The 16,646-nt window shown below is 38.5% G+C and overlaps 2 protein-coding genes and 1 long non-coding RNA gene across 4 annotated transcripts; all 3 read right to left on the bottom strand.

Annotated features, from left to right (window-relative positions):
• Positions 1–370: 370 nt before the first annotated feature.
• LOC149262373 (uncharacterized) lies at positions 371–13,057 on the bottom strand. The gene is made up of 3 exons (XR_016259071.1): positions 11,111–13,057; positions 1,966–2,259; positions 371–815 (listed from the first exon to the last, which is right to left on the bottom strand). It is a non-coding gene; the product is annotated as an uncharacterized LOC149262373 (long non-coding RNA).
• Positions 4,131–7,202, bottom strand: LOC149262374 (protein PMR5-like). 2 transcript variants are annotated; one of them, XM_089384336.1, is made up of 3 exons: positions 5,962–7,202; positions 5,690–5,820; positions 4,131–5,464 (listed from the first exon to the last, which is right to left on the bottom strand). In XM_089384336.1, exons 2-3 carry the CDS (start codon positions 5,806–5,808, stop codon positions 5,128–5,130), a joined length of 456 nt encoding a protein of 151 aa, XP_089240462.1. In that variant the 5' UTR covers positions 5,809–5,820; positions 5,962–7,202; the 3' UTR covers positions 4,131–5,127. The 2 variants fall into 2 exon arrangements, with proteins under 2 accessions (XP_089240462.1, XP_089240453.1); XM_089384327.1 differs by lacking the exon at positions 5,962–7,202 and having other exon boundaries at positions 5,690–5,929.
• A 1,219-nt stretch (positions 13,058–14,276) lies between the features above and the next one.
• LOC149262372 (uncharacterized) lies at positions 14,277–14,992 on the bottom strand. The gene has a single exon (XM_089424200.1). It carries the CDS (start codon positions 14,839–14,841, stop codon positions 14,284–14,286), a length of 558 nt encoding a protein of 185 aa, XP_089280326.1. The 5' UTR covers positions 14,842–14,992; the 3' UTR covers positions 14,277–14,283.
• Positions 14,993–16,646: the final 1,654 nt, after the last annotated feature.

The following is a 16,646-nucleotide window of genomic DNA, read 5'->3' as shown; positions in this document are numbered from 1 at the left end:
TACAAAGAGAGGCCGATAGGATTATTTAATTGGAATTTTTGAATTTTTGTAAAAGAGTTAATTGGTTTGTGGTAAACCTTGTTTTCTTGGACTAGATCATTGTGCAATTACTTTTCTTTAGATGTTTTGTTTATATCTATACTACAAGGAACACATTGAATGTCTTATTTCATTTCTGCTATCCTTACTAATATCCTTTTCGTGCTTTTTCTTGATCAATTTGATGAAATATTCCATTATCCTTTGGTCAAAGTCCTCACCTGCATATTAGTGTACATCCTGGTAAGTTCAAAGCTCGAAAGCCAACCAAAAAAGTCAATCATAACCACCGTGCACGTATTCAAATTCATAATGTAAAACTGTGCACGTATTCAAATTCATAATGTAAAACTGCCAGACAGAGTTCAGACAGAGTACCTCCAAGATGGGTATCACCGTTTGTAGCCAAAACCTCAAAAGCTCTGTTGTCAATAGTCAGAACACTGACATCAAACGTGCCACCGCCAAGATCAAAAACAACAATATTTTCCTCTCCACCCTTCTTGTCCAAGCCATAAGCTATTGCTAAGGAAAAATATTTACAAAGCTAATAGTAAAACTGTACTTGCAGAGTGATAGTTCTACGTGATACAAAGGCCTGAGACCCAGTACTCTGAAAACCAACCAGATCGATACAACCTGAGACCAAGTACTCTCAATACCAACCAGATCGATACAACCTTTTGTATGAGCTGAATATCCATGTATAAGCAATGAAACAATAAAGCAAGAACTGTCCGACAAGGCTGCAATTTTTCTTATAAAAATATCTCCCACTGCAATGAGTTCATAACAGAAATTTAATGGCACTCCCCTGCAGTAATAAATTGAGAGGTATGGTGTAAAAACGATACCCCTCATGATTTTTAATTTTTCATTATTAAACATATACAATACAATTAAATCAAATCTGGTATAACCTGCCCCATACAATGAAACTCTCTTCAACTAAAATTGATATGTTGTCCATCAAATTTCTACAATCTACAGACAAGTGAACCTTTCACAAAATTCTGCAGTTGCATTCACAAGTACACCCTCTAGTTATCCACAGAAATTTCCTGGCTCCTGAGCTCTGGGTAGTTACTATATTCATGGATAATATTTAGCTTCAGAATAAGTGGCAGGATATACCTGAGTTTAATCTGGCCTCAATCATTTGGGATATCTAATTTCTTTTCTAGTTTATAACAAGGGAAACCTCAACACCTGCCATACCAGAGAAGTAGTAGCCAAAAACAGTAGTCGGAGTTGCTAGAATGCCTTAGTGTTCCATTTAAAGAATTAAAGGCTCAGTGAAGGCATTCGAGGTCGTTGGTGTATGTGGGTTGGTCGATGTATGTATACAAATTAATCCCCTTAAGCTGAAATTCCCCGCATCACATAACTCGCACTCAATCAATATATGAATTCAAATTTATCTTTTTGAATACTGCTTGATACCTACCCTACATGCATGGACAATTATCAAGAGCATTTGGTATATGGTCAAACATTAAATGTCTCTAGTCTACCTGATTTATTTTCTTGTTCTCAGTGCCAATGGCAAACCTATATTAAAATAACCCACATAGGATTTCCACTAGCATTTGCAACAACAGAACAATTTGTCAAGACCAGAGTTTGTCTAAGGAAGAAAGACGAAACTATTTCATCATAGGAGATCACCAAGCAAAACAGAAAAATCCATCCACGTAAATATCCCATGCTAACAGTATGAAAGACAATGAATCTAGTTTCTGGATACCAACAATGACTGTAAGGACTAGTTCCTGAATATCAGTAATTATTTTGCAATCATGACCTATGTTGAACCATAAACTCTCGTTAGGAAAATGAGGCTTCATTCCAATTTCATGCTTAGTGAGGCTGACAAAGAAAATATAATGTTAACTTCAAGGAGAGTACCGTCGAAGTGATTCTTACCTTCTGCTCCAACATATTGTTGCGGTACTAATGATAGACCTTCAAAAGAACCTTTTGTAATGAATGATTTGAAAGCACAGTCAACAGGTTTGTTTTTAGAATTGCAGGTCTTTATGTAATTAGAGTAATCTGGTGCAGCCAAACAGGTCTCTGAACCTCTGAATACATTGCATTCTATTGCATTATGTTTTACATATATTTCACCAACTTCTTTCAGCACAACCTTCTGTGACCATAGTGGCAAAAGGGCAATGCCTTCCACTGATTTCTGAAAACTTTCTAATTGAATGAAACCTGCACTCAAGATAACCAAAAGGTTTTCATATCAACACAACATTTATTCATTCGCTAACAAATCATATAATTTATAAATGATTGGTTTCGTGCCATCTGTGCGATAAAACACAGGGTCAAAATCCTACATCATGAGCAGCAACTCAATCGTATTCTATGCAAGCATAAAATGGAAGACAGATGGACGAAACGTATATAAATACATATATATGCATACCAAAGTTACCAGACTTGGCTTTAAAGCAATCAACTCAGCGTGGCAAGACAGTCAACAGTTGACTCAGGACTTAGCAAGCCTATGCAGTTGACTTGGAACATGCTATAATTGGGACCTTTTCCAGTTATTTTTTCCCCAGAATTTGACTAAAAATTTAGAATGAAACGTTTCCAATCATTTTTCTTCCTGATCATTTTTGCCTAAAATTTGGTTAAATAATTTGTAAAATAACTGGAATCATAGATATTAATCGTTGAGATTGCACGACCAAGATACAATAAAAGTTCGCCAACAATTTTTCTATAACCAAATTCCAATAATGATTGCTGGAAAATCCAAATCATAGAACACTTAAGACTTCTAGGAAAATATATTAAAATTCATACAAAAAAAATTGGAAGTTTACTCCACAAAACTTGGGAGCCTAGACTTGGGAAAGCAAACGGCGTAGGGTTTAGTATATATATATATATATATGAATGAAAAGTTTAAGAAACAATATTTTTTTAAACTTTGTTGGTTTATAAGGGCCCTGTATAGTTTTGCAGCTTGCGCCACAGCCTTCCTACGCTTTGCTTTTTCTCAAGCAATCTGCAATTTCTCATATTCTTGCTTCAGTCCCTGGATATTTCATCTACTGTCTCTTTTTCTTTTTGGTATTTCATTTTCAACGGTTGCAACTTATCTCTCAAATCATCAAGCTCCATGGGAACCTATAAGAATCAGAAAAGAAAATGAGTTATTTAAAGGTTATGGTACTAACGGTTCTTATCGACCAACAATTTTCACTATGTCAAACAACAGTGAACACCCCCCAACATACAAAGAATTTTCAATAGACATCTTTACATCAGAGAATCCCCATCATAATAAAAATGCCTACAGGCTGATCACTGATCAGAAAGACAGCGAAGAAAATGCAATAAGGTTATCTCAAGTACAAACCTCAGCCAAACGAGCTTTACTGGGTTTATCTTTCTCCTTTTCAAGGGCATGCAACTCAACTTCTAGTTGAATCCTTTTCCTTTCAAGGGTGTCGATTTCTTCAGGTTGACTATCTAGTTGAACTCTTACATTTGCACATGCTTCATCCACAAGATCAATTGCTTTGTCTGGAAGATGTCGCCCTGTTCAGACAAACGGATTATAATGATTTTCAAAACGCCTCAGAGGAGTTATTGATCTCTCAAGAATTAAGAGCAGAACATAAATTGAGAAAGAGGATCTCCTTTTTAACTTGTCATGATATGTTTGTCAGGACACCCCGTGTTGAACTTTTGCTTATAGAGTATGTAATTGTATAGTTATTTACTTGTTATGACCCTCGACTATGTGTGCCCTAACGCGTGTTTGTGGGCACTGAACCAAGGCCCTGCGTGTGTATAATGGAACACAATGGATAACTTAATCATTTGTAATTTGATTAAGTATTTATTTTAGGTTAAGTCCAAGACATTCACAGTTCCAGTCAATGGTCTTTTCGATCATCCCTCGCCAAGTCCGAGTTTGGTGACCAATGGGAATGGCCATTCAAAACCTAATCCCAAGAATTGTAGGTCCAAACTCTGTTTTAACTTTGTAGAATACCTTTTGAACTGCGACCCCAATTCCGGGCCTGTTCTAAAATACTCTTTGATTTTTTGGTCCGGCCCAACATGTTATAAAAAAAATTGACCAGCTAAAAATTCATTTAAATAGTAGGCAGAAAAATTGGCTTAAAGCCCTTTTCTAACTTTTGGTTTCGATCAAAACCCTATTTGATTTTATGTTTGGCTGAAAATCACTCGAGTACTGCAAATTATTGTAGATTGTAGAAGTTTCAGTCTTTGTTTCTTTAAGGGCCCTGTATAGTTTTGCAGCTTGCGCCACAGCCTTCCTACGCTTTGCTTTTTCCCAAGCAATCTGCAATTTCTCACATTCTTGCTTCAGTCCCCGGATTAGCCCAGAGGAACAAAGTCGTCCATAGTCTCAAGTAGTAGAAGAAACTGCAAATTTGCCAAACCTAGAATCTCCCTACAAAACTCTTATTCCTAAACAGAAAACCAGACTTAACCAAAATCTACATAAAAAATGTTAACCAAACACATTCAAATGTGTGAGCATGTAAAGTCAACACAACAACTAAGGTGAAAATTTTGCAAAACAACCAAATCAAAACGTTGATAGTCATCATACACCCATACGGTAACGAATACAAGTGAATAACAACTCATTCCAGAAATCTTCAATCTAGAGCAACCCAACAAGTAAATTTTTGTTTCCATCATAACCCAATACAGGAATAAGCATAATTTTGTGATTTTTTTCTCTCACGTTTTACTGAAATAAGTTCAAATCAATGTTTGCGATGACCAAGAAAGCTCAAGCCAGACTTGGAGTGCAAGCCAAGGAAGAGGCAAGGGAAGAGGAATGATGTGGCGTGGGACAATGTCAAGGGGTAGCCGGGGAATGGCAGGATCAAAGGCTTTGGGCTTTCATCCAGGTATGGTTTCTGGTGATACTTATGGCTTTGACAGGATTGGAATGGGCCCTGTGGATGGGTTTGCAATGCCAGATATGTTTACTGCTCCAGCGAGTCAAGGCAGAGGATTTCCTCCTTATGGCCAACCAGGTCCTAGATTTGGCCCAGCTTCAGGGATCAATAAGAATTATCAATTCCCTACACCCTTGGAAAGCAAAGTGACATACAGAAGCTTGTTCCATGTATCAAGGACGCCTGGTAAACACCAATGGCTACAATCTGCAAACTGCTCAGGACGCTGCTTCTCATCACTAGTAACGGTACTACTGTAAATTGAAGGGTGACCATCTTTGCGAAATTGGGATAGTCCTGTGATATCCAGCAGAGTAACAGGAAAAATCATAGTCCCTATAACTTCCTTCACTATGGACACCTGAGGAATCACTGGAGGCGAGTATCCTTCAAATTGCACTGGTTCAGTCTGACCATAGCATTTCTGCCCGTTCTTCTGATTCCAATAAATTGGGCTGCACATTTACATCAATTTTATGAGGAAAACCATTTTGTATACCTAAAATAAGAGCCATAGCTACTTGAATAGATTTCATGAATATCTTGGAATTTGATCTATCATAAGAACAATTATATTTTTTTAAATCTTAAACTTCCAATTCCAAAATATTCATGAAAACTGCAATCCACATCAAAAATGCCCTATAATATATACAATGTGTGTTTGTATAAAGATTTACCTGTAATGTGTAGGGGACGAGGTGCTAAAGAAGACAAGTGATTTTTTGGGATCGATATTTGCAGGTATCCAGTTTGCCCACGTCGTCAATGCCCTCTTGTAAGCCACAAGTGGATCCATGTTTGTGTAAAGCTGATTGTTAGCCATGATCAGGGCCCATCTGTCCAACCACATTCCAAACTATTACATTTTTAATATCATTTACAACACTAAATTTGGCTGCCCCTTGTTGAAAATTTTAATCAGAAAGTTCAGAGTTTTGATACTTCCCACCTTTGATCTTGCCACCAATGGGATGACTCAAAAACCAATACATCAACTCCTTTCCAATAAACACCATTATCCGCAAGAGTGTCCAGATTGAGAATTCTCTGGTTCTGACTGTTATTGTGCAGATCAACCAGAAGTGGAGCCCAGAAAAACTCCACAGAAGCATCATAATCCTTTTCAGAGAAAGAAGATTGTAAGACTTCATTACTCACCATATAATCAAATGCACAACTATCCATGGAAACTACATTTATCAGCTTACCAGGGCCTTGAATATTGAAGCTTATTGACTAATATTGCTAGGAATCACTGCTTGAAGCATGCAGACCATGGATTCCCATTGGTTTTGACTTATTGAGTCTCCAACAAACATTAATCGCTTTCCTCTTAACCGCTCTAGCAGATTTTTGGCATTGAAACTGAAACACCATATACAGAAAAGTCCAAATCCTTTTATTCTCATATACAATATCACCCTGTTTTTTATCCATTTATTTTCATATGCAATATCACCCTGTTTTTTTGCATTTCATTTCCTTTTAGCATAAATGCAATGCAAAAGAGAACATACTTCTAGGTAGGCTAATTTGTTTGCATTTTTATTTGCGGGGTTTATTTTGATTTCTGAAATATTTTGGAATAGAAATGATTGAGGTAAAAAACTGATATTTTTTATTTTGGAATGGGATAAATAAGAGGAGATGTAGCACCGAAACTCTTGGCAATCCCCATAGACCCTTTGGAATTTCTCCACTGAACTTATTGTTTGCCAGTCTAAACCGAAGAATACTTGTACAATTCCCATATACCTCTGATATGCTACCATTTAGCCTATTGTTGATCACATTAGAATTTGAAGCTTTCCCCCATTACAGAGCTGGGTTGGCAATGGCCCACTTAACTGGTTTTCAGATAAATCCAAAACCTCAAACTGGTTCTTGCTTCCAAGCTTCTGAGGAATTTGCCCAGTGAGCGAATTGCGAAACAATTTCAGAGTTTTCAACAAGGTCAGCTCAGCAATCCCTGGAGGAATCTCGCCGGAAAATCTATTTTCAAACAAATTCAAAGATTTTAGCCTAGTTAAATTGCCTAAACCCTTTGGAAGTATTCCTGAGAGCATATTATCCGAAGCATCTAAAAATTCCAATGCCATCGTACCAATATTCTTAAGAATCTCACCCTCAAGTTTATTCTGGTAAAGCTGCAAACTAACCAACTTTCGAAGCCTGTTGAAATTATGAAAATCTATTACAGTCAATTTGTAGGTTAGATAAAATTCTAGCATTGCCAATATCTTTAGAAATGCTTCCTTCAAAGCTGTTAGAACTGAGATGTAGCACCGAAACTCTTGGCAATCCCCCTAGACCCTTTGGAATTTCTCCACTGAACTTATTGTTTGCCAGTCTAAACGGAAGAAGACTTGTACAATTCCTATATACCTCTGATATGCTACCATTTAGCCTATTGTTGATCACTACTAGAATTTGAAGCTTTCCCCCATTACAGAGCTGGGTTGAAAAAAATACAAAAACAAACGACTGTTACAGGCCTAAAACATCAGAAAGGCAATCTGTCCATCAAATCAACCAAATTTAGAGATTTTTGGTTTGCCATACTCATGTGACCGAAAATGAAGCATTAAACTAAAATATCAGAAAGGCAATCTGTCCATCAAATCAACCAAATTTAAAGATTTTTGGTTTCCTATACTCCTATGACCGAAAATGAAGCGTTATAGTTTAACGCATAGCAACGCGTTTGGGAAAATCCCAAAATATGGTTGGTCTGACTCGTAGCCCTTGTGATTAGAGAATTTATGTATGGTTAGCATGCCATTCCATTCTTCTCATTGGGTATTGAGTGCCATAGATTTGTTTTTGTTGTTCTTAATTAGATTTGTTTTCTTTGTAACCCTCCCCATTTTTATTTTCATATCAACAGGGAAAAAGGTTTAAAAATAGATTTCAGGAAATCGATCTGTCATAACTGGGAGTATGGAAATCTGCGGCTCGAATGCTACAGCCATTCAGCATTTTCCAGTATTTAAGGCATAAAAATCAATAAAAAAAACAATAGAAATCGCTGAACTAACACTAAGATTGCATTTAAACCAAAAAGAACAGAAGCATGCCCAGATATTATGCTCTGTGATATCATGCATAACAAGATTATATGGAAAAAGGATGAAATAATAATTGATTAAAAATTGGGGAGAGGGGACAGTCTCCATCACATTGTCTTTCTTGCAGAAGGAGATAAAGAAATTGCAGCCTAAACAGCAATACAGAGTATCTCAAACATTGCATCGGCGTTAGATGCAGAAACTTGCATGGCACGAGACGAGGCGCCCTGTACCTCATTTTTGGGGCAAGTTATATCAGAGTGAGTGTTGCTGTTGGAAGTTGGATGATAATACATACGTGATGTCTGAGGGCAGTGAGAATTGAACCTGGCAGCGATCCTTATACCCGCGTCCACCATTTCCATATATTTCGCCATCTCGGCCGATCCCGCAATAAATGATGCTGCTACTTCGATTACAAACAGACTGTAAGTAATCAGCAGGAGGAGGTGCCAAAGAGTGTAACAGGGATCAATAAATGATGCTGCTACTTCGATTACAAACGGACTGTAAGTAATCAGCAGGAGGAGGTGCCAAAGAGTGTAACAGGGATCTGAATGGAACGACAACAGCAGTTCAGGATGTGACTAATTAATAGCAAATAGGCGTCCACCACCAGCAATGGCAGCAGGAGGAAGACAACTATTTGGGCATGAGAACATATGAAATGCAATCACATGTTGAGAGTGTGGAGATCGTCGAAGCTATATAAGGTTAAAGTAGGAATTGGCATAATAGTTTTCCGTTGTGCGAGGCCTGGGCAATAGAACTCGCGCCAGCTGCAAAGATTTTCGATTGAGACCATGCCAAGTAATTGAAAAGGAGACGCTGAATGCCCGCTGAAAAATATTAAAAAGAGGCCTAATACGAAAACTGTTTGCCCGCTGAATGTGGACGACACGTGTCAACTGTAGAGAAAAAAGACGACGTGTCAACCTTAATGATGCTGGTAAGAAGGCTCTATTTATCGAGTACAAGAACAGAAAACCAGCAGTGGGGAAATGGAAAACCAAGGAAAGGTACCTAACATCAAAAATCTCCTAAGCAAACGAACAGAAATAGGACTTTCACCACTGCTCAGTGACTCAAAAGACAACACCAGGAATCACTGCAATCATTGCAGTGTTGATTTATGGGCACACTGAGAAATAATGCTGGAAATTACATCTGAAATTATATCCTACAATTTGGAAGAAAACATCTACGAGAATGTTGAGTGACAAAACTGGAAAGTTTCCAGAAGAGAAGAATATAGCTTATATGAGTGCAGACCACCAACTAAAGAGGACACATTATTTAATCCACTGTCACATATTTAAAGGCATATGTCCATCTGCGTGCAATTTTGACTTGTCTAGCAGGGTATAACTCATGAGGTACTCACCGATGAAGCTTGATATGCATTATCCAAAACAAGCAGCAAACTTCACTTTTCCAGCAAACAATTAGTAAAATTTTCATTTTCCAATCTTCTTAGGCAAAGGATCGATTCAGCAACCCCCAAAACCCTCAGCACACTCTGTTTAAAAAAATAGCAATTAGTTTTGGGTTGGGACTATAATCCCTCATCAAATTTTCGACCGCAAGTCCACTGGAGGGGCATCAGATAACAAGGTGTGTTTTGCTTAATTTTTGTGAAATGCGCTCACCAATCAGGTTCCAACCCACAAGTGCTCACAGAGATGACTTAATAATGGCAAGTTTAAGTTGTCAGCAGAGAGTCAGACTCATGACCTAGTTAACTAAGGTCAGCAGCAGAGCCCAGCTGGGTTTCACCCAGGAGAACCCTGAAAACTCTGTTTTTTTCAACAGAGCTGGTTGGTAACATAGCAATAAAGAAGATTAAGAGCTCAAGCCCAACCCTATGTTCTTATTAAGATCTACGACCTCGTTCTAATAAAAAAAATGGGAGCTAATGTTAAAAAGAGAAGCCCAACCCATGTTCTCCTTAAGGCCTGCGACCCCACTCAACTCAAAAAATGGGGAGATTCCGTATAAAAAAAAGGCCCACGACTATGTTCTTAAGGCCTGGGGCTGCCCACCTCTCTTCCTCGCAAATAGTTGGCCTCCATCTAGACCTTCTCATGTTTAGACGCCCTCCATCTAGACTTCTAATCTTTAGAGCCTTTTGGGTTCCACCTGTGTCTAACCAAAGGAGGGTGCAACGAAGTAATTTTGGTACTCAGAAATCTCAAGCAGAGAACCGCTTATCCAATTGGCTAGTGAATGTCATTTGCCAAAAAGTACCCTTGGGTTCAATGTGATTGGACTGAGCAACTGATTATATAATATGGGCCCCATTGTCTATGGCACAGATGGGATTGTAGGTCGTGGAAGAGGAAGAGGCCGTGATTTTCGATCAGATGAACAAATGCATGGAGTGCCTGCGGTAGCCTGATTGTCTGATACAGTTAGCCTTAGAACATATGGATGCCTGCTCTTGGAAGCTTAGAATTTTAACGAGTATATGAATTTTGTGTATTCTCACATCTTTGACGAATGAATCGATTTGACTGAGTTAAGCATAAGAGTAGTCAATTCATGCTAGTATTTTCCAATTTCTCTCCCAACAATCTAAGTTTAAATTGATCATGCGGATTCCCCCTGGGATAGGCAGTCTCCTTGGTCGGGCAAGGCCATCAAGGTGACAGTGAGTGGCTTGCCTATTATGCGTCTAGGCTATCCCATTGAGGTTAGGACTTTTCCTCCTAGGTGATAATTTGAGTGGTAACAGTGAGTTTGGGTGATATTTATGAGTTAAACTTTAAAGAATAAGTCGGGATTGATTCAGATTCAGCTGATTAGACTCTGTTTCCTCTTAAAACATAGTCAAACTCGCGACTCCACTTGGACTGGGAAGAGTCTGATAACACTGCCAAGAAGCTTCGTATGGCATATGGCATAAATTGCAGAGCAGTAAAAGCATTAGTGGACTGAAAAGAAAATGTCATACAGATCAACTTGGTTAATAATTTACTCAGTCCATCTATATTTAAGAAGCACATCTATAATAATTGAAAAGCCACTGACCTTGAAGAAGAGGGGATGGTTGAGGTTCTGTTCCTCCATCTGTTTGAGGACTGCAAGCCAATCTACTCTTTTGGGCTTCATTATTCTCACCCACTTCATGATTAATTCAGATGGATCATCCTCTTCTGATAAACAAATTATATGTTTCATCAAGGCCTTGCTCCTTCCAGACAACTTTGGAGGCAGAGCTTCTATGAGCCTTTTTTGCGCCTTATCCAATCCATTGTCGTCTACATCAACCCACCTCAATCCCTTGCCCTTTACTTGCTGGTTGTCTTTATCTCCCCCAACATCAGAATCTGATTCGTCCTCTGCATTTTCAACCTCAACTTCATAATACTTTTCTTCTTCGGTTGTCGCTGTTGCTGTCGTTAATGGGTGTCCGGGGCAACAAGGTCGGAGTGCAGAGAATCGAGAATGTAATATTCTGGGAGGCACGGAAATTGCAAAGCACGTGGAGCATAAACTGCAATGTACAGAACCCTAGAATTGCATTGCACACATAAATCCTAAGATAAGTCAGCTGGCATCAAAATCAGAAAAAGCATAGCACTTGGAGTGCATTAAATTTTGATGTGTGGAACCTTAAATTTGCATTTGTGCACAACATAAATCCTATTCAGCATGGGAAACCTTTCAGGGAAACATCCTATTACATATAACAGAAAGCGCAGCACCTGTAGTAAATTCCAGGGAAGAATAAAGATGACCCTTGCAATTATGTTCAGCTTCAATTACACAGGCACACACAAAAATACAAAATAGTTCCATTTTAACCCTCAGTAGATTCAAAGTAGCTTTGTGAATTTGAATGATGAACCTTGGGGTCCACAAAAGAAGTGAGTTAAATTTTGGAAGGAAAATAATGCTAGAAACAAGATGTGACCTGATCATGATTTCTATTCTGTTATGATACCATTGTCAGGCCAGTGCTTTAAATTAAATTTAGATGATATGATTGCAGGGTTAAATTTTTCTTTTCTCCTTACCATAACACCCCTTATTTTTTGGCCAAGTCAGGGACTGATTTCCCCAATCTGCTGCTAAAATCTATTCATATCAGAACTGCACTTCTGGGTATATGGCTGAGAATTCTCTTATTTTTCCTGGGAGCCCAACTTGGGCCAGCAATAGTAAACTCCCACATTTTTACAGTGAGACCACAGCTCAGCTGACATGGCACTAAAGTTGGTACCAACTTATTATCAGATGCATCTCATGGAAAGTGAGTAATTGGAAAATAAATATGGTACATATGACCATAACCATGTACACGGGATAGTCCTTCCCATTAATATATACACTACTAAATAAATAAAAGATGAACACTTCTATTTGAATCTGGAAAAATGACTTCTAAATCAAAGTTTTATTGCATCAGATCATTGCTATAGCTAAGAAACAAAATGACAAATTCTTTTATTTGTCAGATCACCACACAATGCATGGACAATGGGCTATTTATATGTTTCAACCAAACTAACGGTATAAGCCATCAAGCCTTCCAAGATAAAATACGAGTTCATCAGCGAAATTTTGCATCCTGGATTTAGAAGGTAAGTTCGTAACTCAAGTCCAGATATTTCTCGTAGCTCAGAGAAGGATATTTTCTCAATTCAACACAAACAGAGACAGATGTAATTGTTATTACATAAATAAACAACAAACGTCAAGAACTCCCTCTGGAATCAACTTTACATTAGAAAATACCCACCCAAAAAAATAGTTTTACATTGTAAAACTGCAAAGTAAACTACACCTAAAGCTCAATGGAAAAATCTCGAATTGAATTTTTGTATATAAAATCTATGCTGAACCATCTCAAATTGAATTTTAGCATATACTATTTTATATTGAACCAGGCTTTTTTTTAATCCTTGAGAGAAAACTAACCAATAAATCAATGTTAAATTAATTTATTAAGGATAAAAAACTTGAAATGCATACCTCTCAACAAATAATACACAATTTATTAAGGATCAAAAACTTGAGATTCCTACCTCTCAACAACTAATAACACAATATATCCTGCCGGGCTAACATTGATCTATGCTAGTTTATTTACAATTGTTATTTAAATATACACCTTGATTGTTATTCAAATATACAGCCCTGTTTAACAGGATCTATGTTAGTTTATTATTATTTAAATATGAAGTAAAATAACTAATTCATCCCTGATATGGCTCTGTAATTCATCTTATTAAAATACCATCAAATCATCCCCAGACTGGCTTAGAGTAGTTTATTGTTATTCAAATATGACAAGTAAAATAAATAATTAATCCCTGCCAAGATATGGTTCTATTCTTCATTTTATTAAAATACCATCACATTATCACCAGACAGGCCTAGATTACCTCCTTTCTCTACGTGCAATAGCAAAATAAGATCTGGGCCTAGAGCACCTCCCTTATCTATATGCAATAACAAATTTAATAAGGAATAATACATCTTGATTAAGACAATACAGGTTCCAATTATTTTTAAAAGAAGCAGCATAAAGAAACTACAATGGAGATAATAAATGAATTATTGTCCATAATCTTCTCTTAATAGAAGAAGCATGCCAAAAGCCCTATCTAATATGTAATTTATGGAAATCTTTCAGCTGCTCTCTGCTTATGAGAGCATAGCTACAGAGTTTGGTACAGTGAATACATATTATAGCATCCAGACCACTAACCATGCAATTTCAAAACAATATATCTAAATTTTATCAGAGCAGCGGTTACAATACCTGGATTTCACACAAATAAAAGGTCCTTTATATTTCACAAAGAACAACATTTTTTGCAGAATTGGATGCAATTGCCGTGTCCAACAACAACATGCACAGGGCATGGAAACCCTGAAGACCTGTTTGGGACCATCAGGAAAAACTGAATAATTTCCACATCTGAAACAAACCCAAGCACATGACATTTCTGATTTACAAGCACAAATCCCCTTTAAATGCTGCAATTATCTCAAAAATAATTCAGGACTTCATATTGCAACTACCACCCACCAGTTATTATAGAAAATACTTTTCCCAAAGTAATAAAGCATTAGCCGACTTACCAGAACCAACCAATGCACATAATTTTTTTGTTTTAAAGGGGGGGCTTCTTACCAGTAAGTTCGCATAAACCCTAAGCCCAAAAACCCCGGTGATTAACCACCGTGCAGCTTCACTTGAAGGACCCGGCGCTCATATTTCTGCACAAAATTCGAGCGTTCATCTCGTTGACGGTATCAATAAGCCCTCCTAAGTCCACAGTTCCACCGGAGGCCTCGTTCTCCTTGTCTTTCTTCTCCTGGGGTTTAGCCTCTCTACGCTTAAACTCAGTTGCCTTCTCAAAGAAATTCCCGTAGATATACTCTGTCGTGTAGCCCTTCTCCTCATCATAGAGCATGATGTGACCGTGCCATTCCCAGACGCGGTAGCCGGGCTCTGGGTCCTCGTGGAACCCCACGCAAACCTGGTGCTCGCCAATGGTGACGGCCTGGCCGGAGTTCGCCTTCAGTTTATCAGTGTCCCCGCTGGATATAATCTGAACGATATTCTTCTCCAGCTTCGCCTCCTCTCTCTCCAATGGGCTCTTGCTCTCGTCCGCGATGATGCGATCATACGAGTTGGATAGGAAGGTATTGGTGTCCAGAAAAGGGCTGCGCATATTTAGCCGACTCATCATGGTGCTCACAACCAGGCTTTCGAAAGAGTTTTTGGTGGAATACTGGTTCGCCATTTTCCCTCCGATGGCTGATATCCACTCTCCAAGACTTCCTTCCGATGGATATCAATATATAAATTGCAATGGCCAGGCATATGTGGGCTCTCAAGGAATTTAACAGCTTGGGGATTGGAGGAAACCAAAGGGAAAAGGGCGAAAGCAATAAATTTCCTTTGCCTTTATCGCCATCAGAGTATCAGTGTTTATCTTCATGCCTGACAGTTAAACCCCAAAATTAGCATCCTTCAAGTTCATATCCTCTGGCAGCATTTAACAGCTTGGGGATTGGAGGAAACCAAAGGGAAAAGTGCGAAAGCAATAAATTACCAGGAAGCACAGGCATGGCGCAAGATGCCACGGGCTTGGGACTCTTCTTGACCTTGACGAGACACATACGGCAATTTTCGGCGATAGAGAGGCGGGAATGATAGCAGAAGCGAGGGACAGGCGCGAATGATAGCAGAAGCGAGGGATATCGACCCCCGCTAGGCACCGATAACAAAAATGCCGACCATTCCGCCTGAAGGATGAAGACCATAACAGAAATGATTGAACAATTTCCCATTGAATGTGGACGCCAGGTGTCAGTCTCAGAAACAAAAGGACGACGAAAGTTTCTTTCAAAGGAAGGCCTATCGGCCTAATAATAATCGATTCCTTTCTACTCGTGTTTTGAATTTCTGGAATTTTTATATAAGAAGTCCCATTTTAACGAAAGCTCACCTAAGGGGGAGTCTCCCTAAGCACACTAGCATTTCCTCAGCTCTTGTTGTTGCTACTTGAAGTCTTTTTGCTGAAGTAAAATGCAGTGGCATAGATTATCTTGTGTTCTATGTTCCCAATCCCAGTTTTCATAAATATTGTTTTTCCATTGTTTGCAGAGTTGGTATCTATGTTCTAACAAGACTGATTTGAACACTTTAAGTCAACGTAGAGTGTTACGTTGGTATCAGAGCTCCCCCCTACATAAATAAATCTCACAATCTGGAAGATGCAAGTGGAATTGGAAAACCATCTCGGTAATTGGCTAGTCCTCTGTGCTTTTATTCAAGTTACTCTAATATGTTACCTGGTACAATTATGTTTTGTTCTAGCTCCTTGAATCTCTTGGCTGTATTGACTAAGTTGTTATTTGCAGCATCATGGTAGTTCACTGTGCACTTAATTTGAATTCCTCTTACTTAGGATGCACTCTTTCATTCATTTCATTTGCTTTATTGATACAGCCATATCTAGATTAAATCTCAACCACTTAAAGATTAATATCCAAAACTTACCCTTGATATTGACTGTCCATGGACAACCCAAGAGGGATTCCTTTCTGTGCTAATTGTCTCGAGCAACCCAAGAGGGATTCCTTTCTGTGCTAATTGTCTCGGGTAACCCAAGAGGGATTCCTTTCTGTGGATTCCTTTCTGTGGTAATCTTTGAAATGCATGGCAGCAAATAGCATTTAGGGACACAGTGCCCAACGCATCCATGAACCAACAAACACTTAACCAACTTGGAATTGCATCTGTGTCCATTGCTGAAGTCAGTTGCAACCTCTATAAGAGTAGCTTCTGACCATGCTCACTTTATCAGTTGCGCTTCCACTTGCGCCTTTAGTTAAAAGAGACACTTCCGCTGAGCCTGCGATAGAACCATTTCAGTGCACCATATAGTGTTACATCCAGTACCGTAGCACTTAATCTAAAGGAACCCTTATCTGTTGTTCATATCTTGGGCCCGCAAAATCGGACCTCGGTATTCTCTATGCCAAGCTCCTCACTATGGTATGTCACCCCGGTATAAACGAATCAAGGGCGATCTTAGAAGCA

Source organism: Pinus tabuliformis, chromosome 6 (genome assembly GCF_031772625.1).
Source record: "Pinus tabuliformis cultivar Carrire ecotype Pingquan chromosome 6, CPIR1, whole genome shotgun sequence".
Taxonomy (NCBI): Eukaryota; Viridiplantae; Streptophyta; class Pinopsida; order Pinales; family Pinaceae; genus Pinus; species Pinus tabuliformis.
The sequence above is the reverse complement of the archived record's forward strand: the minus strand, read 5'-3'. Positions and strand labels throughout refer to the sequence as shown.